The sequence below is a fragment of the Eublepharis macularius genome, chromosome 8 (genome assembly GCF_028583425.1).
Source record: "Eublepharis macularius isolate TG4126 chromosome 8, MPM_Emac_v1.0, whole genome shotgun sequence".
Lineage (NCBI taxonomy): Eukaryota > Metazoa > Chordata > Lepidosauria > Squamata > Eublepharidae > Eublepharis > Eublepharis macularius.
The window spans coordinates 3224447-3246761 of NC_072797.1; the positions used below are offsets into that span (position 1 = coordinate 3224447).

The following is a 22315-nucleotide window of genomic DNA, read 5'->3' on the forward strand; positions in this document are numbered from 1 at the left end:
TCTCCCTGTTCAGAACTTGGCTCCATTCTGCAAGTTTTTTTTTTAAAAAAATTGCTTTCCAGAGTCAAGTCAGGAGGACTTGGGGAGCTCTTCCATCAGTTGCCCTGTCAGACCCCTTGCGGGGAAGTTGGAAGCAGAAGCTGAACGCTAGGCTGACTGGCGACAAGTTTGTTGTTCAATGGGAGGCAGAGTTTGATAAAAGACCTGCTGGGATGGTTTTTGCAAACATAATGGTTCCAGCTGCAGGAGGTGAAATAACCAGCGGAGAAACTGGGGCATTTCCTAGGAAACATAGAATTTAGCAGAAGGTGCTACTAAAAAGTTACTCTGACCAGGATAGCCCAGGTGAGCCTGAGTTCGTCAGATCTCAGAAGCTAAGCAGGGTCAGCCTTGGTTAGTAACTGGATGGGAGACCTCCAACAAAGACTTGGGTCACTATGCCGAGGCAGGCAATGGCAAACCACCTCTGTTAGTCTCTTGCCACGAAAACTCCACCAGGGGTTGCCATAAGTTAACTCTGACTTGAGGGCACTCTCCACTCCACCGCTAAAATGTTAAATCAGGGCTGCTAAGAATATGAAGCCACAGGAACATAAGATGACCCCAGCCGGATAAGGCCATTGGTCTGTTCAGTCCAGCATCCTGTTTCATACAGAGGCCAGCCAATTGCTCTGGACAGCTGGTAAATGGGGCATAGAGGCCAAGGACTGCCCCTGATGTTGCCTCCCAGCACTGGGATCCACAGGCTGATTGCTTCTGAATGTGGAGGTTCCCTTTCGGAGAAAAAACATCTCAGCTTTTGAACTGTACTTTACACGTGCTTCCTCTGTGGTGTCCCCCACTTGTAGAATTGCCTGCCTCATGAGGTTAGGAAGGCTCCCATTCTCCTGGCTTTCTGCAAAGTATCCAAAACTAAATTATTCAGGAGGGCTTTTTGATACAGGTAGGAGAGCTAAATAGTAAGAAATTGGTTCAGAAAGATGCTTTGGTAAAGGGATAGGGACTGTAGACTATACTACTGCATACTGTCTGTTGCTGTTAAGTATGCTCTTACTGGTTAAGTATGCTTGTACCAAGCTCTGTGGCTTACATCTGAAGGCAGAAGAGTGGCCAGGAATGCTTTTTACTGGTGCCTCAGCATCAGTACTGTCTCCCTATCGTGTTCTGGGTTCCCTTCAAGGTGCTGGTTACAGATCCTTGAAGTGGTTTGGGCACAGTTCACCCAAAGGACATCACTGCAACTCCTCGTTCCATTTTCAGTCTCTAAGAGAAGAACCACAAGTGACAAAAGGCACAGGTCGGACACTTGTCAGCTTCCCTCAGGTTTTGATGGGAAATGTAGGCAGCTTGGCGGAATGTTGGACAAGTGACAGTTGAAAAGTCCATTGGACAGCAGTCGGAGAGCGAAGCTGCGAGACCAGGATTGCCTACATTTCCCACCAACACTTGAGGGAAGCTGACAAGTGTCCAACCTGTGCCTTTTGTCACTTGTGGTTCTGCTCTAAGAACAACTAGGAAGGCTCTTCTCCATTCGACATCCCTCTGTCTATCCTGATAGCACAGCGGAGGCAGTGGTGAAGTTGGCTTCTTCTTAAGAGCTGCCAAACACCTGCCACAAGCAGCATAAAACTTTCAACGGTGTGTTTGCGTTTAGTAGCCAGCAAGAGGATGGGGTGTGTGTATGAAATATAAAATCTATACAAGATGGTAGCTAACTCCATTGAAACTCTTTTATTGTAAGGCAAGCAAAGATTCTAGATGCTGGAAACATTGTGGACAAACAGGCACGTTCTTACATTGCACATACAATACACATGTAATAATAATAACAACATTCGATTTATATACCGCCCTTCAGGACAACTTAACACCCACTCAGAATGGTTTATAAAGTATGTTATCATTATCCCCACAACAACTATCACCCTGTGAGGTGGGTGGGGCCGAGAGAGCTCTGAGAGAGCTGTGACTGACCCAAGGGCTCCCAGCTGGCTTCATGCGGAGGAGTGGGGAATCAAACCCGGTTCTCCAGATGAGAGTCCTGCTGCTCTTAACCACTGTACTAAATTATACCAAAGATTCAAGCGCACTTGGAAAAAGCCATCATCACCACTATAGAAAAAATAGTAGGCTATATAATCCAATGCAATTTTGAAACAATGTTGTTGAATTTATGGAATAGAACTAATGTACCTACTTATAGATTGGATCTTGAGTCACTAATGCTAACAGCAGCTAAGATTACCATAGCTCAAAATTGGAAAACTGACAGAATACCACCTATTAGACACTGGATGTTAAAAGTTTGGGATCTCAGACAAAATAACAGACCGAATAGCTTCATCAGAGAATCCCAATTATCAATCTTTTTTATGGAGAGATGGCTCCCTTTTCTAAACCATATTACTAAGTATATTACTAAAATGCAGGGCTTTTTTTCAGCCGAAACGCGGTGGAACGGAATTCCGGCACCTCTTGAAAATAGTCACATGGCCGGTGGCCCCGCCCCCTGATCTTCAGACAGAGGGGAGTTTAGATTGCCCTCCACGCCGCTGAGCGGTACAGAGGGCAATCTAAACTTCCCTCTGTCTGGAGAACAGGGGGCGGGGCCACCGGCCATGTGACCATTTTCAGCAAGGGCAATTTAAACTTTTAAAAATTCCCCCTTTGTTCCAGCTGACCCAAAGTGATGTCTTTGTGCAGTCCTGAGTTCCACCACTTCTTTTCCCAGAAAAAAAGCCCTGCTAAAAGAGTATACCACACCTAACAAATATATTAATAATCATTTATGATCTGTAACTATGTCATTTATCTAATCTACATATATGTTACTCAGGTTTGGAATCCTGTTATTGTTGTATTATTGTTGTTAAACTTTAGAAATAAAAAGTTTTAAGAAGTGACAGCACATCATTTCAGAAACTGCATGTTTGCGGGGCAGGCCCATTGTTGTGCGTGTGTCATACTAAAAACAGAGGCTGTAGGGCATACTGAGTATCTTTGCAAGCTTTTACATTATCCCTTCGTGCTCAGAATCCTGTAGAAATCCCCACAACCATTCTCATGGCAACCAACAACAGTCTTTTAAGTAATATAAAACAAACACGCCTTTTGAATGTGGGGGAACGATGTCAGCTGCAAGAATCACACTCACCAGCAGAGGGCAGTGACGGCCAGTCTCTTGGCTTTGTCATACTGAAACTTCCAGAGCGGAAGGAGAGTCCCCAAATTGTCTCTGTAATCGTCGGAAGTATCTTCAAAATACTTAAAATCTAGCAAAGAGGGATGATTACATTCAGAAGAGGCTTAATCATTTAGGCAATTTCATATTAGTACAGTTGGTCTGCAGTAGAACAGCAGGATCTGAGTCCAGCGGTACCTTAGAGACAAACAAGATTTTCAGGGTATACGTTTTTGAGAGTCAAAGTTCCCTTCGAAGGTGCCACTGGACTCAAATCCTGCTGTCATGTTAGTACAGATTCTCACTTTACTTTTTGCACTCGGGTGTATACATCTGGGTACAAAAAACGTGCCAGCACTCATCAAGCAAACGGATTGTGGTGTCTCTGCTTGGCCTATGGTAAATGGAGATCAGTGGCTGTTTTCCATCTCAGACTGCCACTGAGAAGCTGTGCCCCATGTTCCACTAGACCCCTCCTTCCAGTTTAGCTTGGGAAATTCGCTACGTTTGTTTTGGAACTAGCTTGTGTACAGTTTGCTGAGGTTTCCTTTCCATGTTTCTCTCTTGCTCGCTCTCTTACAAGTTACTGAATAACAGCCAGGGCACACACTCAGGGATTCAGTCCCAGAGCAACCTGCATGTGACTGCACAACTCCTTTGTGTGCCACCAGGGCACTAACCTGCTAGAAGAATGAGAACTGAACACTTCAGCAAACCTCACGTATGCAGCAGTCTCAACAAAGTCCAGAAATGATCAGCAGAGAGATGGTGTATTGCTGCTTGTCTGTCACCTTTTTATCCCATTGTTCCACCCAGAGCTCAGAGCAGCGTGCATTATTCTCCCCTCTCTCGCTTTATCCTCACAACATCCTTGGGTGGGACCTTCATGGCTCACCATGAACTCGAACCTTGGTTTCCTCGATCCTTTCCCCTCCCTACATCACACTGTGTCTGACACAAGGGTGCCATCCAGGAACAAGATCGGGAAATTTAGAATCTCAAAATCAGAGGGAAGTTTGGAGGAGAAGTTCATAAGAATCCTGAACATGCATATGCCCATGAGGGGTGTGCAAATATATTCTGGGTAGACAACAGCTTAAAGAGGTGCCCCATTCCTTGGCTTGGTCACAGCCACGGAAGGATGCTGTCATTACCAAGGTTCAGGAAAGCAGTTGCTTTGAGAAGGGCTTTTTCTCTGACCTCTAAATCCCAGCGTGGGAAGCACCTTAGGCTTTTTCCTTCACGACAGCCCTGTGAGGCAGCTCATTCCGATCCCCACTCTACAGATGGGCAGACTGAGGCAGTACAGGGAGTGCTCGGAGGGTCCCGTGTCCAGGATGCTGCTGCTGCAGCACTACCTCACCCACCCCTCTGGGTGTCCCACCTTGGGCAACGTCGTCAAAGGTGTTCTGGTTGACCATCCGCTCCACTATCTTGGCAGCCTTTGCCACCTTGGTGATGTCGTCGCTCTGTTGAAAAACAAAAGGAGGAGGAGGAGAAGTTGTAACTCTTTTTTTTTTAAATATATTTTTGAATTTTTTTTAACAATGTTCCACAACAGTAATAAAACATACATTTATAACTATGTAACTCTATAAACCGTGGAAATATAAACGTGCTCGAAACAACGTATCAATTACTTTTGCAGTGTTTACAATATAAAGCAGCGCAGGAACCTAGAAATAAATTGTTATTACTTTAAGATTATCAGGTATTGACTTCAAGTATTTGTTTTGCTTTTCCATGTAATCTAGAAAAGGCGCTGTAATGATTTCAAGAAATGGGTGCATGTTTGGTGAGACAGGTGAAGAGTGGGGGGGTGTGAAAGAGAGAGATGAGTGAGTGATGTGATTGGTGGATGACAGAGAGTGGGCGGAGTGAAGGCAGTTTTGAGTTACTGAGGGAGAGAAAAAGGTTCAGTCAGGGCCGGAGAGGCGAGCTGTGTGCAGCCTGAGGGTGTCCATGTATTTGGGAGGGAAAGGCAACCTGAGCGGAAGCCTGAACTGAGTGTGTCTGGGAGACTATATATTCACTCTCTTTGAAGCAGGCAAACTGTGTGTGCGCCTGAGAGAGAAAGAATTGAGAGTGGAAAGAAAACAGGCTGGCTGTGTGCTGTCTGAGGGGTTCTCTGTGAGGGAAATATAGAGCCTAGAGAAAGAGGCTAACTGTGTGTGAAGCCTTACAAGAGATCTGTGTGAAGGAGTTTGGATGAAGCAACTAGAAGAACTAAGAACTACTCTTATGCAACCAATACGCTTCTTAAAAAATAAACTTTTATTTTGTTTTATTATATCCCGGAGTAGCAGTCATTGCTATATCCCATTCCTATCCTCAGGGCCACATAGAACCACGAAGGAGCCTGACGCATAAACACGTTACCAAAGGGAAAACTTAAATAAAATATATTGGAATTTAATATTCCTGGTGGCAGCAGACTACCCAGAGGGTGTGAAGGGAAAGATTAAAGCAAAATCCACCCTAAAGGAAGTGAAGATCATAACAAGTGGTGGCAATTTCTCATAGAAATTGGATTGGAAATTTGGGTTCTCAGCGGTTGAGATACGGTCTATGATTTTCTCCATTGTGAGAAATTCCCAAATGTTGTTAATCCTGAAGTCATATCTGTAACATGCCGGGAGGAACTGGAAATTAGCGCTCTGCCTCCCCAATTTCCCAAGACTTGTCCTCCCTAGTCTGCAGGGACAATCTGGCCAACTGACCCCCTGCATGTTTCCTGATGAGTCAATGGCACAATGTAGAGCCAGTTTGGTGTAGTGGTTAAGAGCGTGGGACTCTAACTGGAGAACCGAGTTTGATTCCTCACTCCTCCACTTGAAGCCGGCTGAGTGACCTTGGATCAGTCAATTAAGAGCAGCAGGACTCTAATCTTGAGAACCGGGTTTGATTCCCCACCCCTCCACTTGAAGCCAGCTGGGTGACCTTGGGCTAGTCACAGCTTCTAGCTCTCTCAGCCCCACCCATCTCACAGGGTGTTTTGTTGTGGGGATAATAATGGCATACTTTGTAAATCACTCTAAGTGGGTGTTAAGTCATCCTGAAGAGCGGTATATAAATCGAATGTTATTATTATTTCTATAAATGCATGCCAAAGGCACAAACCCCTTGATTTAAGAGAGAACTTTGTCAAAAATACTGGTGGTTATGATGCATGTCAAAAAGAAAATAATTGCAGCAGATGTTTTTTCCACACATTGCTTTTATGCCATTGAAACTTGTGTCAATCCATGAGTGGACTTCTGAACGTGGCCCCTCCGCAACCACCAGCTCTTTGTCCTTGTGCTCAGTGCTGAACTAAGAATGCTGGCAGTCTCCATGGCAAAATTTGGCCTGGCTGGAAGCTATGGGAGGTCTTGAACCAAAGGTTGGTGATGGAACAGTGGCCAACACCTTGTACTTGTTCCTTGTTATGTAAAACGATTGCCGGGGGTGGGGGGTGGGTAACCACTTAAAGGCAGAGTGTCCATAAGGACAAGGCAGCCTAGGAAACAGAGGACGCCAGAGGGTCTAAAGAAATGAAACTCAAAAGGGCAGGACTTTACCTTAACTGGTTGGTCAAGATCTGGGAAGGAGTACCAAACCGAGGCACTACAAACGAGGAACCGGTGACCAGGTAGTGAGGAAGAAGAGCTAAGGGCAGCAGTGAGGACAAGGCAGAGAGCAGAGAAGGATTCGTGCTGGAGAACTTGGCTGCCATAAGGAGGACAAGGGGGTAACCTGAGAAGGGGCAACGTGCAGCTAACAGAAATGGATTTAGCCTAGAGCCAGCCCGGACTGGGAACAGCTGAGTTAGGTTTAGCTGGACGCATTTTCCTTTTGTTATTTTTCTTACTCCAAACGCTGTCATGGTTTTCCTGTAAACTGCTTACAAACTTGGTTTTTTTAGTATATGCTATTGATGCTTTTAAAATTCTTGATCCTACAGCATGGTTTATGGAAAGGTCCTTGATACTGACTCTGCTAATCTCACTGTATGTAACCCGCCTTGAGTCTCAGTGAGAAAGGCGGACTACAATTAAACAGACAGATAACGTTGTTGCATAAACATCTTTGACTCTTAGTTTTTCTGCCCTCCCCACAAGTAACGGCCATCTGTCCATCTGCATATAAAAGAAGAGCGCTCAAGGATGCAGCCAAGAGAAGAACAAACCTGTCAGCTGATGGCAGCAGCAAGGATTGCTGGGAACGAGGAGTCCAAAGGAGCGGGGGCGGGGGCATTAGCTGTTTTGGCTCGTCCTCCTTCCCTCTTTCAGCTGAAGCTGCTAGAACACCAGGTACCTTCTGGGAGCTGGACTCCAAGTCCCGCCGCCAGCCTGCCAGGGGCCCCCAAGCAACTTCTCCCATCCACTGCCTTGCTCAACCCAGGCCAACATGACTGGTCACTGTGGTTATCAATCTTCAAGTGCCACCTGAGGATCTCCTAGAACTGCAACTGATCTCCAGAGATCAGTTCTCCTGCAGAAAATGGCTGCTTGAGAGGGTGGACTCCAAGAGACTGTTGCAGTAATATAGATTAAAGCGCATTGCAGTAAACAGTACAAAGCAGTACACTTGTATTTTAGGTGAACTTCTGCACTTCGCATGAACTGTCTGTGTGTTTTTTTCAGAATGTTAGGTAACCAAAACAGATGTGCTTTCATCTTTGACAGCTAATTAAAAATAGCGGACTCTATCTAGATTCATCTTCCTTTATTAGAAAATGAACCAATGGTGATGTACCAACTTAACTCTTTCCGTCATTTCTCTCAGATTTATAGTTTTGTTTTGCAAGTTGAGTATAATGTCATTTTTTGGCTAATTAGAAGGTTATACAATAGAAAATATGAATATTTAATTAAGCATTAAACCAATAATTGTTTGTGCTATCACAAGAAAAGATCTTAGATATTTGCATAAGATAACCTATCAAACATGCATTTCAGATAGAGTTCTGATTGGAATAAATCTCATGAGAATCTAGGTGAGAATTTTATCTTTGCATTGTATGCTAAGGGAATCTTAATGCATTTCATAGAAACGATGGTTGTTGTGGGTTTTCCGGGCTGTATTGCCGTGGTCTTGGCATTGTAGTTCCTGACGTTTCGCCAGCAGCTGTGGCTGGCATCTTCAGAGGTGTAGCACCAAAAGGCTTTTGGTGCTACACCTCTGAAGATGCCAGCCACAGCTGCTGGCGAAACATCAGGAACTACAATGCCAAGACCACGGCAATACAGCCCGGAAAACCCACAACAACCATCGTTCTCCGGCCGTGAAAGCCTTCGACAATACATTTCATAGAAACTTTGATTGTTTTAAACTCAGAGCTAATTAGGAAATGTTAGCAAACCTCATTCTTATTCCATATTAGCCGAGAATTAGCTAATCCTTATTGCCTTTCTGTGTTCTATTTTTGTAGGATTTATATTATTAACTGTATATATTTTGATAACTTGCTTCATTAAGAAACTAGGGTGTCTTTTCAATAAAGAAAATAAATAAACTCTAGAAAGGTGTCTGTGTACTTTGATGAGAAGAGGCAAAGCAAGAAGGACCCTATATAAACAATGTCTTGATAAGCAGAATTGTTCAAAGAGCAGTCCTGTTTGACAGGCCTTACTAACTGCTGAAAGCTATCCAAGAGTCAAAGAGAAATCTTTCTCTTGAGACAGTAGGATCTTTAGTAAGGTGTGGATAAGAGTCCATTACAAGACTATACCCTGTGGAAATCCTTCCCGACCCCAACCCCTGCTCTCCGTGTCTGCCCCAAATCTCCAGGAATTTCCCAACCCAGGCTTGGCAACCCTTCTGGCCAGTCTGTTCTGCCCTGCTAGTTGCAGCATTCAGATGTTTTTTGCATGAAGTTACGGGCACCAGACCCAGCCTCATTCTTCCCTGTTTGTCCCTCATTTCCTACCTGTTGGGATGTGACCCCCCCTTGCTCAGATGGCTCTCTTGGAACTAGTTTCCATTAGATTTCCTCAGGGGTAGAGTGGCCTCCACTCAGACAGTACAGTCTACCAGGCTTCAGGGTCACTGGTGGAAATGCTGAGCTCCCCCAACATTTGGCAGCTCAGAACTATTCCGGATGAAGGACCCTCCAGCCCATAACGAAAGTTCAGAGGTGTCTGAGTCAGCAGCTTTGCATGGAGAACCGACAGGGATTCTCCAGCAGTAAGAACCTCCCCGGGGGAGCCCCGCCAAAGCTGCAGGCCTCCCCTGATTGGGCCACCCGCTGTGCCTAGGCATGATTTATTCTGAATCGTATCAAAATGAATCTTTGATGGAATTGATATGCCTAATGTATCTCCTTTTAAGTTCCATTTGGAATTGATTTTCTCAGCCAAGCTTGCTGACTTGCAGCTCTCGGAGAGCAAGGAGTGGCTCACCGGCATGCCAATTCCTTCCTTCTGGGGACTTTACAGCTAAATTATTTTATACAACAGCAATAACATTAATGGGCACATACGTTATGACTGCATAATGGTCCAGGGCTAGGAAAATAAATGTTCTGGCCCAGCTGGGATATTCATTCTCCGATAAAACTGTATGTTTATCTTGGAGCAACAGACGGTCTACGAACATAGAACTCCTCTTTCATGGTCATTTAATCACCTCAAAACAAACTAACTGTGGACTACATAAATAATATCCAGGATGCAGGGATCTTGGAGGAGCCAGGATGAACAGAGCTCACACTTCCAGGGGCAAATGTGATGTGTCTGCGCCAAGCCCCCACGGCACAGGGGCAGGGCTTTTCTTCTGCCAAGCACGTGCGAGACGCCAGCCTGCTCCTTGCCATGCCACCTCAAGCAGACGTTTGAGTAGGTTGGCTGGAGAAATGGCTCTGCCAAAATTCATGTGCTAGAAGTCTGCTGAGACGTTTCCCCCCATATTGCAGGCATGACTTTCTAAAGATATTTGGGCAGATTCTAAATACTCCCGGATCTGTAACAGCTCAAAATGGGATGTTGGCCATCACACAAATGAATGCCACTCCATGCAGAAAACTCACTACCTGTAAGATCGCTACAAATGGGGCAATCTTCAGTTACTCCCCTCTAAGCCTACTGAAAGGTTCCAGTGGGTTTTTTCATAAGCAACTAGTGGTGCCCTGAGACCAGGCATGTCTGATCTCATCAGATCTTGGAAGCTAAGCAGGGTTAGCCTTGGTGAGTAACTGGAGGGGGGACCTCCAAGAAAAACCAGGGGTGCGGAGGCAATGGCAAACCACCTCTGCTAGTCTCTTGCCACGAAAGCCCCACCAGGGGTTTGATGGCACTCTCCACCACCACACTGACTAGTGGTGGAGTGGCTTTCAGGGTGGAGTCCCTTACAGAGGAAAATGGTGAATTGAAATGCCAGAAGGCAATAAAACAAACAAGACCATTCTTGGATTCTCAACATGGACTGGGTTTTGCAAAGACTTTCTCCCTTTGGCCCATGAAGCAGCGTCTGTGTCATGAAGACCCTGTCACGCCTCCCAGGAGTACAGCCTGTTGGCTCCCTGATGCAGGAGGCAGGTATAAGGCCCCGGTGAAGGCCCACGCTTGGCACTTGTGCCCGGCTGGAGTGGGCCCTGGCTTCCCTTCGGACCTCAGCTTTAGCCTGGTCTTCTTGGCTTTCTCTCTTCCTGGTACTCTGATGGGGTGTCTGAACTGCCCAACAACCTCAGCTTCTGGAACGCAACTGGGCAAGCTCTCAGCCTCTGATCTCTGGCCTGTCCTGCAGTCTCAGCTCCTGGCTTAGGGCCGGGCACGGTGTCTGTTTCCCATCTTCTGGTATTTGGTCCTTGGGCCAGCTTTGACCCGGCTCCTGGTTCCCTGGCTCCTGGTTCCTTGGATAAACTCTGCTGCTGTCTGAGATCCTGGCCCTGACAGGTGGTAGCGACCGTGCGATACGGCTGCCTCCGTGAGAGCGAGTAGTCCGTGTTCCGGCGGCAGATTGCCCTTCACGGAGGCAGCACTAGAAACACAGCGCAAGTCAAGTGTGTGCTGCAAATGTATTTTTGGTGCATGTAACGGACTGCAGAAGGTGTTCAAGAAGTGCCGCCGCTCATGTTTATTTTTAAAACAGCTCTTCTCTCTTTTAAAGTGCTGTCCTGTCTTCATTGTGCAAAAATGCTTAACACGCCATCTGGCTCATGTACGGACTGCTTTGAACCAGTTACAGTGAAAGATCTTAACAGGATTCTGATATCTGTGAAGGCCACTACTTTTGCACCGGATCCTTACCTATCTTACCTCTTAAAATCAAACAAGGACCACATAAATGAACCACTGAGGTCTATTGTAAATCAATCTCTAACTCAGGGCACCTTCCCCAGGCCGCTCAAACAGACAGTTATCCATACACTAATTAAAACAACATCCCTAGACAAAAATGACATGGCCAATTATTGCCCAGTCTCTAATCTGCCCTTTCTGGGCAAAGTGATTGAGAGAGCAGTAGCTGACCAACTCCAGGGCTTCTTGGATAACTCTAGTGCTCTGGACCCTTTTCAGATCAGGTCATGGGACAGAGACAGCTCTAGTAGCTTTAGTGGGTGATCTCTGTCTGAATACAAAGTCCATGCCTTGTTATTACTCCTCCTGGATCTATATGCAGCCTTTGACACAACAGGCCATGCCATCCTGTTGAGGCATTTGGAGACAGAAGTGGGCATCAAAATATGTGCCTCAGACTGGTTTAAATCATTTCTCATGGAATGGACTCAAAGGATTGCTGTCAGAGACCAGCTATCTCCAGAATGAGAATTATCCTGCAGGCTTCCACAGGGTGCAGTCTTATCTCCCATGTTATTCAACTTCTGTGTAAAGCCTTTAGGAGAACTCATTACACCTATGGCGTGGGATGTCACCAATATTGAGATGACATCCTACTCTATATTTCATTATCAAAATCACTACAGGATGCAGTAGAAATCTTGGGTCGCTGCCTGACAGCTGTGGTCAAATGGCAGAAAACGAACAAACGGAAACAGAACCCAAACAAGATGAAAGCAATGCTCGTTGGGAAGGCAGAGGTCTTGAAGGACATCGTACGCCCCATTTTTGATGGAGTTCATCTGATCCTTGTAGACTCAGTTAAGAGCCTAGGGGTTATACTGGATCCAGCGCTACTGCTAGAAAAGCAAGTTAAGGCAGCTGCACACAAAAAAACGCCTTCTACAATCTCACTCTGGCCTGGAAGATGGCTTCTTACCTCGACCTGGCCACCTGGATCCATGCTACGGTAACATCAGGACTTGACTACTGTAAAGCCTCCCTTCTAAGTTAACTAGGAGACTCCAGCTGGTAGAATGCTGCAGCTCGGTTATTATTGGGAGTGAGCAGGAACATACATATCACTCCCATCCTGCAGATACCCCACTGGCTACCTATCAGTTACTGTGATCAGATCAAGGTATTGGGCATCACAAACGAAGCTCTTCATGGCTTCGTTCCAGCATACCTATGGGAACGCCTCCCTCCCTATGTTCCTCCGCGGCAGCTTTGCTCAAATGAACAGGGTCTCCTGCAGGTGCCACCCTGCACATGGGCGAAATCAACAGCTGGTGGCCCCTACCCTGTGGAATGGCCTGCCTGAGGAGGTCAGAAGAGCCCCCCACTTTCCTGGATTTCCTCAAACGATGCAAAACTGAATTATTTAAGTGGGTGTCTTTACTCAGATAGGAGGGTTGTACAGTAGGGAGGTGGTCTCAAGGAGATGCTTCACGAAAGAGAGAGGGACCATAGACTTCACCACTATGTACTCTCTGTTGCCTTCTCCTACCTGTTGCTTCATGTATGTGCTACTAGGTACTATCTGTTGCGTTAAATATGATCCTACTGGGTAGTTCTATGTTGTTTAATGTCAACCGCAGAATTACTTGTGCTGTGTTTCAGCATTTCTTCAACTCTGTATTGGATCTGCTGGTGTTAAAAAAGGTAAAGGTGTTACGTCTTTGTAAATTTGCATTTATATACCCTATGGCAGGAGTGGCCAAACTGCAGCTCGGGAGCCACATGTGGCTCTTCTAGACATATTGTGCGGCTCCCAGAGGTTTCTGAGTAACGCCATGGCCATATATTTTAGTTTAGTTTATTTCCCTCCCTCCCTTTCCTCCTTCCTTTTCATGTCCTTCCCTCTCTCATTTTCCTTCTTTCTTTCCATGTCTTTCCCTCCCCTCCCTCCCTCCCTCCCTCCCTTCCTTCCATGTCTTTCATAATTTCAGTGAAAATGTTGGGGTTGCCAGGTCTGACTCAGAAAATACCTGGGGACTTTGGGAGTGAAGCCCAGCAAGGACGTGACATCACTTCCAAGTCAAAGGTCAGGTGATGGCTCTTCCCAAGCTCCACTCCTCCCAATGATGTCACTTCCAACATACTGCGCCAAACCCCACCCCTTCCTGTGATGTCACTTTCAGGACACTCCCCCAAACCCACCTCCTTATCTGAAGTCACATCAATGTATCATGTCTTGTGGCTCTCAAACATCTGACATTTATTCTATGTGGCTCTTACATTAAGCAAGTTTGGCCACCCCTGACCTATGGCATTGCTTACTGAAATGTTCTTGATATTGACTGTACTAATCTCACATTATGTAATCTGCCTTGAGTCTTGGTGAAAAAGGCAGACTATAAATTACTTAAAGAAATAAACAAGCAAGCAAACAAACCCCAGAAGGCAGGTCATCATGACTTTCCTTCTCCAAACTCAGTTTAGCCTGGAAGATGGCTCCCTATCTCAACCCAACCTGGATCTACACCACAGTAACACTGAGACTAGACTGCTCTAAGGCATTCCACACAGGTCTCCCCTCAAAGACAACTCAGAAGTTGGTACAGAAGGCTGCAGCTCGTTTACTCTCAGGAGCTAGACAGAGCCTGCGTATCGATCCTGTCCTGCAGTCACTCCGTTGGCTTCCCATCAGTTTCTCGGTTCACTTAAAAGGTTTGACTATCGCATACAAACAGTGCAATCCTCAGCAGAGTTACTCCAGCCTAAGCCCGTTGATTTCAATGGCTTAGACTGCAGCCCGTCTGCTTAGGTTCGCACTGAAATTCCTTCACGACTTTGGTCCCTCATCCATCCAGGAGTGCCCCTCTTTCCTACGCCTTTGCCACAGCAGCTTCACTCATCTCGACAGGGCCTTCTGCGGGTGCTACCCTGCAAATGGGCAAAGGACAGCAGCTCATGCACGTGCATTCTCTGCAGTGGCCCCCATCTTACAGAAAGAAGTTAGGAAAGCTCCCACTCTCCTGGTGTTCCACAAATGATGCAAGCGTGAATTATTCAGGAAGGCTCTTTTACTCAGGTAAGAGGGCTATGCTGAGAGGAAATGGTTCAGAGAGATCCACTGGAAAGGGACAGGTGGAGACTATACTACGTTGTACTATCTGACGCTGTAAGTATGCTTCTACTGGAGAGTTTTCTGTGCCTTGTAATATGTCGTGTCCAAAACTGTTTTCAGCCCTGTAACAGATTCATGCCTGCTTTTTTAAAAAAAACCCTAATCCTATTGTATTGTATACTGAACTTTCCAGCCATTCATTGTATTGATCTGCACCGAGTAATCCACTTTTAACTCTCAACAAGAAAGGGGGACTATAAACAAATAAATTGCAATTGGGATATGGATACACATGCACACGCACACATGCCATGTACAAGAGGCAATTCCCATACAGGGAAAAATAGGCACCCTCTTGCTTGTGAAGAGCAGCATAAGTATTTTGTTTCCTGTGGGTGCAAAAGTAGGGAACAAAATGTGTACCGCATGCCTCCTCTCCATATCAGAAGGATGCAGGGTAAATACTGACTACATGAAAGGGGCAGGAGTTGACTCCAGGCCTCTCCATTACAAGTCCAGCCCTTCGCCTACTGGTCCACATTGTTACCAGCAGGATTGCCATTACTGCAAAAGATATCCAGGCAACCTGTCTTGTTGCCCACTGGTGCCTGAAGCACTGGTGAGAGGAAACAGGGGCATGCAAGGGCATTGTACTGGCACGCTGACATCATTTCCAGTGAAAACTTCCAACGTCATGGGGTGCTCTAGGATTTGAGAAAACTCTATGGTTTTCCCATAGTGTTTCTGCAAATCCTAGAACGTCCCATGATGTCACTCCCATTTTCTCACTCGAAGTAATGTCATCATGTTAGCCTGATGCCGAGGTGCCAGCCCCCAACTCCTAAATGCTCCCAGGGGGTTGCAGGCGGTGGGTTGGCAACCCTAGTTACCAGAGGGGACTTGGAAATAAAGAGAGTGGATAAAACATAATGGGTTAGATCCTTGGCCCAGAGAAGGGCACCACGGAGACCAGAACAGATCCAGGAGATCCCCCCTAGAAGTGCTATTATCCCCCAAAGGAAAACACACACACACACACACACACACACTGGAGCTAAGAAATACTTTGCAGAGCGGGGGCTAGATTGGGGAAACGAACACCTCAAGACAGCTTCTGCTGAGCCAGGCAATTAGTCCATCAAGATCCACCTTGTCTCTTTTGGCTGGCAATGGCTCCCCAAGGTTGTAGGTAGTCCAGTGGTGTTGGACTGATTCCCTCTGGCAGCATTGCATTCCCCAGTCATATTAGTAGCCGTACATGGCCGCTCATTTTTAAAAAACGAAATAGGTCTTAATCATGGATTTCTTTCATCACTTCCAGTGACACGGCTGAAGTTGGTCATCCCTTGGTTGGGCACAGGAATGTCTCCAGTTGGCAATACCCAGGTGGACTGGGTGCTGCGCGTTAGTCCCCTGTGAAGGTCTCCTCTGGCTTGAAATGGGAAAGGAGATTCCGCATACGTGCAGGCTTCGACAAGACATAGATCATCCTTTCAGAGAGCGATGGAAACCAATAAATGATAACATGCAGCCAGAATTACAAGCTGTGAGAACCCTTGAGGAAAGGTGGGGTCCTCCCCCCACCCTGTGAAAGCTCTTTGAGAGAACTCATAAATTCTGAGCTGATTCCAAACAGAGTGGAAGAGAATTTATCTGTCAGTAATGATGCCTAGTTCGGCTCTCAGTTCTCTACAAAATGGGACAGAGAGTAACCCAAAAAAAGCTACAAGGGGGTAGGAATGTATTTAGCAGGTAAACATTTTATTCCCCTCTCGCTTGTTGAAATATATATCCAATTGCGTTTCCCTCCATTTCATCACTGAGGGAATGCTCCCCTATGCCTAGTCTGACCTCCCAGCACAGGACGCTGCTGGGCTGAGCACCCCCACGGCACAGATGGATTTGAGCCGCCGCTGTGCTGGGACTATCAGCCACCCCAGTGCTGATTTCAGGCTCGCTCTGGGAATTAATGAAGCATGCAGCGGCAGCTATAATGAAGCCCCCCTGGTGCCATTTCAGTTTCCTTCTAATGATCTGTTTCTGGCAGCCTCATCTTTCTGAGCCAATAATGATCACGCTGACATGAAGCCTGATCCTCACATGCAAGAAGGCTTCCCATAAACAAGCCCTACTGAGCTCCACTGTAAGTACGCATGTGACAAAGCAGGGCCAAGCAGGCCTTTTATTTGTGTGCACACACATCAGTTCAGTTTCCCAAGAAATGCCGGAGCCAGGAGGCTGCAGACAGGTTTCAGAACAGCCACCACTTCTCCCATACCCTCTCTGACCCACAACCAAGGGTAATTTAATGAACAGTATTAAATCAGCCACTGTCCTCCTGTTTAAAAAGTGCACATAGGATTAATTCGTGCACCCCACTGCTTGGAAAGCGTCACTGTGAACAAAATTAAATCTCCCTTTCCAACGCCCTGTTATGGCTTATTATTCTGTTTAGAACCAAAATGATCTTTTGACATTTCTAACACATTTTCTGGCTCGCACAAATTGGAAGAAACTCGAGTCTGTGGGGCTGGGCACTGGGAGTGTGTGTGTGTGTGTGTGTGTGTGTGGTGATGTTATGCCACAGCAGACTGCACGGACATTTCCATGCTTCCAGTTGGGCTAGAACATGCACGCATGCACTGTTTTCTGTGGTTGCTCTCAAGGATTTTATTTATTTATTTATTTGTTGCACTTCTATCTCACCCTCCCCACAAGCGGGCTCAGGGCGGGTTACAACAATAAAACATAATTTACATTCAAAAACATCAATAAAACAGTGGCATTCCCACTGACACCAACCCAGACAACAGCCTTTTAACCACCCCCTGCCAGTAAAACATAAAGGGTTGGGTAAAAAGAGGGGAGACAAGCCTTTTTGATCAGGCAGTAACTTATGGGGGGGGGGCAGATGATCACAAGGCCCCCCTACCAGGGGTCCAGTTGGGAGGCTTCTGAATGACTGCTGATCCAGCCTCAGCCATAGGCCTGGCAGAACGTGTCAGTCTTGTAGGCCTGCCGGAACAATAAGAGATCCTGGAGGGCCCGCATATCCTCTGATAGGAAGTTCCACCAGGTCGGAGCCAGAACTGAAAAGGCCCTGGCTCTAGTCAAGGCCAGTCTCGCTACCCGGGACCACCAATAGATGATTATTGGCTGATCTGAGCACTCTCCAGGGCACATATGGTGAGAGGCCGTCCTATAGGTATGCTGGTCCCTGTCTGCTTTAAAGGTCAAATCCAACACCTTGAATTTCACCAGGAACTCCACGGGGAGCCGGTGCAGCTGCTGAAAGATGGGAGTAATATGCGCCCTATACAGAGCTCCGGTAAGGACGCGTGCTGCAGCATTCTGGGTCCATTGTAATTTCCAGGTCAAACCCAAGCCCTGCATAGAGCAAGTTACAGTAGTCCAATCTGGAGGTGACCGTTGCATGGATCACTGTTGTTAGGTCCTGGGTCGAGAGACAGGGGGCAAGTTGCCTGGCCTGTCAAAAATGGGAAAAAAGCAGATTGGGCCACTACTGCAACCTGGGCCTCCGTTGACAAGGAGGATCCAGTATCATTCCCAGACCCCTGACTGTTGGAGCAGGCACAAGTGGTGCCCCGTTGAAGGCTGGGAGCCGGATCCCCAAATTTAATGGCCCACAATCCAAGAACAGGACCTCTGTCTTCACAGGATGCAGCTTCAGTCGACTCTGCTTCACCCAACCAGACACAGCCTCCACGGTTGTAGCCAGGACATCCCGGGCAGAGCCGGGCCATCCATCCATCAGCAGATACAACTGGGTGTCATCTGCATATTGAAGCATCAATTGGAGAACTGGTGGTGGAAAGTGCTGTCAAGTTATAGTTGATTTATGGCAACCCCTTCTGGGGTTTCAAGGCAAGAGACTAACAGAGGTTGTTTGCACTTGCCCCCTGTCTCTCTGCATAGCAACCCTCGTCTTCCTTGGAGGTCTCCCATCCAATTACTAACCACAACCAACCCTGCTTAGCTTCCAAGACTGGGCTTGCTTGGGTTATCCAGATTAGGGCAATTGGAGAATTAGGGTTCATTTAATAATAATAACAACAAAAACAACATTTGGTTTATATACCACCCTCCAAGACAACTTAACACCCACTCAGAGCGGTTTATAAAGTATGTTATCATTCCCCCTGTGAGGCGGGTGGGGCTGAGAGAGCTCTGAGAGAGCTGTGACTGAGCCAAGGTCCCCCAGCTGGCTCAAGTGGTGGAGTGGGGAATCAAACCCGGCTCTCCAGGTTAGAGTCTTGCCGCTTTTAACCACTACACTAACCACTACACAAACTCAGAATATTGAGTTTGGACTTCCTATAATTCTTCTGCAAATTCTGCACTTTAAACGCAGTACTGAAATGTGTTGAAACTGAGTTGTTGTCTTTATGTCAATTGAATGCAGGCTGAAATGAGAGTACAGGTAGGCCACAAAATGGTGTGCCCCCCCCACCCCCCCTGCAAGCTGTCCTTGCTCAGTGATTCTGATGTCATTGAATGTTCACAAACATTCCAAATGCTGAAAGGTCGGACCAAACAAGATGGATTTGCACAGTGCAGCGGCATGAACAGCTTGCCAGCTGGAGGAACCCCACTGCCAATTCAAGTGTGCAAACAGGCTCTATGCTGTTGACTGCTTTGGCAAAGCGGGCCTCCATCGGCGGTTGTGGAAAACCAGGGCAGCTGCTCCCAGGAGAATTAGAGGAAGGTGGGTTTTATCTTCTAGAAACTGAAATAGGAAAGAATAGTTTGCAGCAGAGGATGTGATAAAACAGACAGGGGAAGGGGAGCAACAATAATAAGAAGCGCAGTTATTATTATTAACAGAAAAACAGAGAAAAGCAAGGGAAGGCCTCGGCCTCTAGGCCCTGTTGTTGGCCCTCCAGAATAACTGGCTGGCCGCTGTGTGAGGAGGGGGAGCGGTCTAGACGCACCACTGGTCTGATCCAGCAGGGCTCCTCTGATGTTCTTATGGGAACAGACCAGGAGAAGCCATCTTGTGAGTTAGGGGAAAGAGAGAAAGCTAAGAAGAGTTGGACTTCAAACACAGATTCAGAAGTTTCCAGAGGACGGGATTTGGTTCAAGGTCATCCTTGAGGCTGGCACGTGCCTAAACCGAGAATCTCAAAATTGCCTGCGTGTTGTTGAAGGCCCAGTTGCCTCTAGCCTGGCCTCCACAAGTGTTTGCAAGGTTCCAGATGCACATGAAAGAGTGACAGCCTGCAGGTATGTGGAATCCAAACATTTCGGAGCCAGAAGTTGCAAAACATGTACAAAGGCTATGAACAATGATGACTCTCCTTCTTTGGAGGTTTTTCAGCAGAGGCTAGATGGCCACCTGACAGCAGTGCTGATTCTGTGAACCTGGGCAGATCATGAGGGGGAGGGCAGGAAGGGTTACATCAGGGCTTTGTTCTCGTGGCCCCTTCTTACATGCCCAGGGTAATGCTGATTGCCAGTTTGGGGTCAGGAAACAATTTTCTCCAGGCTGGTTTGACCAGGGATCCTGGAAGTGTTTTTTGCCATCTTCTGGGCATGGGGCAGGTGTCACTGGGGGTGTGGGTGGGAGGTGGCTGTGAATTTCCTGCATTGTGCAGGGGGTTGGACTAGATGACCCTGGAGGTACCTTCCAACCCTAGGATTCTACAGGAGTGCATTCCTGGAATTAGGGGTGTCTGAGAGAAAATGGATTTGGAATCAGAAGGGCACCAAGTACTGTCCTGTCCCCACACTATAATACATAAGAACAGCACCTGAGATTCCAGAGAAGTCAATTTCCTCCCCCTTGTCTTGTCTTGTTTCTTGGAAACTGGAGCCTTTTGTTTTTCTTTCTCCTTTGACTTTTCCAGTTTCTGGAGTTCCTCCACGTAGTCATCGTAGATTTCCCACTGAGAAGGACAAGAAGCAGATCATTTTAGACATCATCTCATTAGCGAGTGAAGAGTTGAAAAAGTGCCAGCACGTAAGCCTGGGCAACCCTTTACCTGGACATGGCACCTCTGCTCAATCTTCTCCTGAAAACCGACCAAGGACAGAAATAAGGAAAGCGCAGGAGGGAGACGACAACTCAAAATGCAGCATTTATTGCTATGGGTGCTCAAGCTGGCAGCAGCCATCCCAGTGTGTGGGAAGAAGCAACGCAAGTCCTGGCATGTGGCACACAGCGGCTGGATGGTGCCGAGCCACAGGAGGGCCAAAGCAAGCCAGGATGGGAGTGGAGAAGTCCACCCAAAGCCGGAGCCGAGTGCAGGAACACAGAAGGGTGGGCAAGCAGACAGTGAGAACGACAGGCTGGAAAAGGAATGGAATTAGGACTGTCAGAGAGGGACTCTTCAGCAGGACTAGGGAGCCCAGCAAACCTGGCCAGAGTCCGGCTATTGCCCCAGCAAAAATCCAGGCCTGACCTGGAGGTGTTGACAAGCAGGCCAGGTCAGGAGGAGCCAGGGGGATTAATGCCTTGGCCTGGGAAAGCAAAGCTGCCCCTTCCCTGTGAAGACGGCTCAGCACAAGGGGCTCAGCCACGATGCTCCCAGTCGCTGTCCCAACTGACCCCACAAAGGGCTGGAAAGGGGAAAGAGAAGACAAGAAGGAGGGGAAAGGGAAATCAAAGTTAATGCCATAAGAGAGGCAAAATTTTACTCTACATCTGAAATTCAAGACACATTCTGATCATCTTAACAAATCCCTTCCTCAAACCGCTCAGATCCTTCCACGGTAACAAAGAGTCCAAAGAGAAGCCCTCTGGTTAAATCTGTGTTTGTTTCAGAGCTCCCAATTACTGACTCAAGTCTCCCTTTAAGGGATAACTAGGAAGCAACGAAGATCACCCCTTTCCCTCCCCTCCTTGGCCTCCTGTTCAGGAGAGCGGCTGCATTAGCGCTTTGCCTTGTGTAGTCTTGCGTTTCAAGCCCAATACACAAATCAGTGGTAATTGGAACAATTGTCAGGAGGGACTGATTCAGTTTTCAGGCAACAACTAACACACAACTGAGTAGGTCCCATCTCTCTGCGTTTCAGTTCTCAAGCGAGCTTATCCTGACAGTGCTGTTGTGTCCAAAACGGAGATGAAACTCCAGGACACGTCCGGGGGATGCTGCAGAGATCAGATTTGTTCTACTGTCTTCCACATACTTCTTTGGGGCCTTTAACAGTTCACCCTGCCTGCTGGCTGCCACAAGTGCTCCCAGTTGCAAATGCCCTCATTTCAAGTGAACTGGAGTACGTAAATTGGGGGAAGCAAAGGGAGTCGGTCATGCACAACTGGCGGATGAGAACACAACTACAGACGTTTCAGTGTGTGAATTCGGCCTTTAGGGCCAGCTCTGTGATTCTCACAGACCACCAATCAGTGAGCACAGGTGCCAAGAGACTGGTCCTGACTGGCGCAGGCTGGTATTAACCCAGATGAACAAAACTCTCCAGGAGATCTGGGGTGGAGGCAGAGGGTTTCCTAAAGCCATGTCTAAAGGCAGTGGAGGGCTGGATAAAAGTAAACTGAAGCTGAATCCGGACAAGATGGGAGTGCTGCTGGCCGGAAGTTCAGCTGACTTGGGATACGGTATTCAGCCTGCGTGGAACAGGATTGGACTCCTCTATTTGGGGGTTATTTCTGGAACCAGTTCTGCTCCTTGATGGCCAGGCGACAGCTGTGGCTGGAGCATCTTTTATCACCTTAGGCTGATGTGCCATCAGCAATCCTTCTTGTACTAGGCCTGTGATAGACGCTGTTAACTTCCAGGCAGGACTACTTGTAATGTGCTCTACACAGGGGCTGTCTTTGAAAAG

At 47.1% G+C, this 22315-nt stretch overlaps 1 protein-coding gene across 1 annotated transcript in view; it reads right to left on the bottom strand.

The window, feature by feature from the left end:
• Positions 1 to 22315, bottom strand: part of DNAI1 (dynein axonemal intermediate chain 1) — a 187684-nt gene that overhangs the window by 119217 nt on the left and 46152 nt on the right. The window contains exons 9-11 of the mRNA XM_054986152.1: positions 20284 to 20418; positions 4566 to 4650; positions 3155 to 3272 (exon numbers count right to left, since the gene is read on the bottom strand). Of these exons, the coding sequence (XP_054842127.1) occupies positions 3155 to 3272; positions 4566 to 4650; positions 20284 to 20418 (338 nt within the window). The remainder of the gene's footprint in view (positions 1 to 3154; positions 3273 to 4565; positions 4651 to 20283; positions 20419 to 22315) is intronic.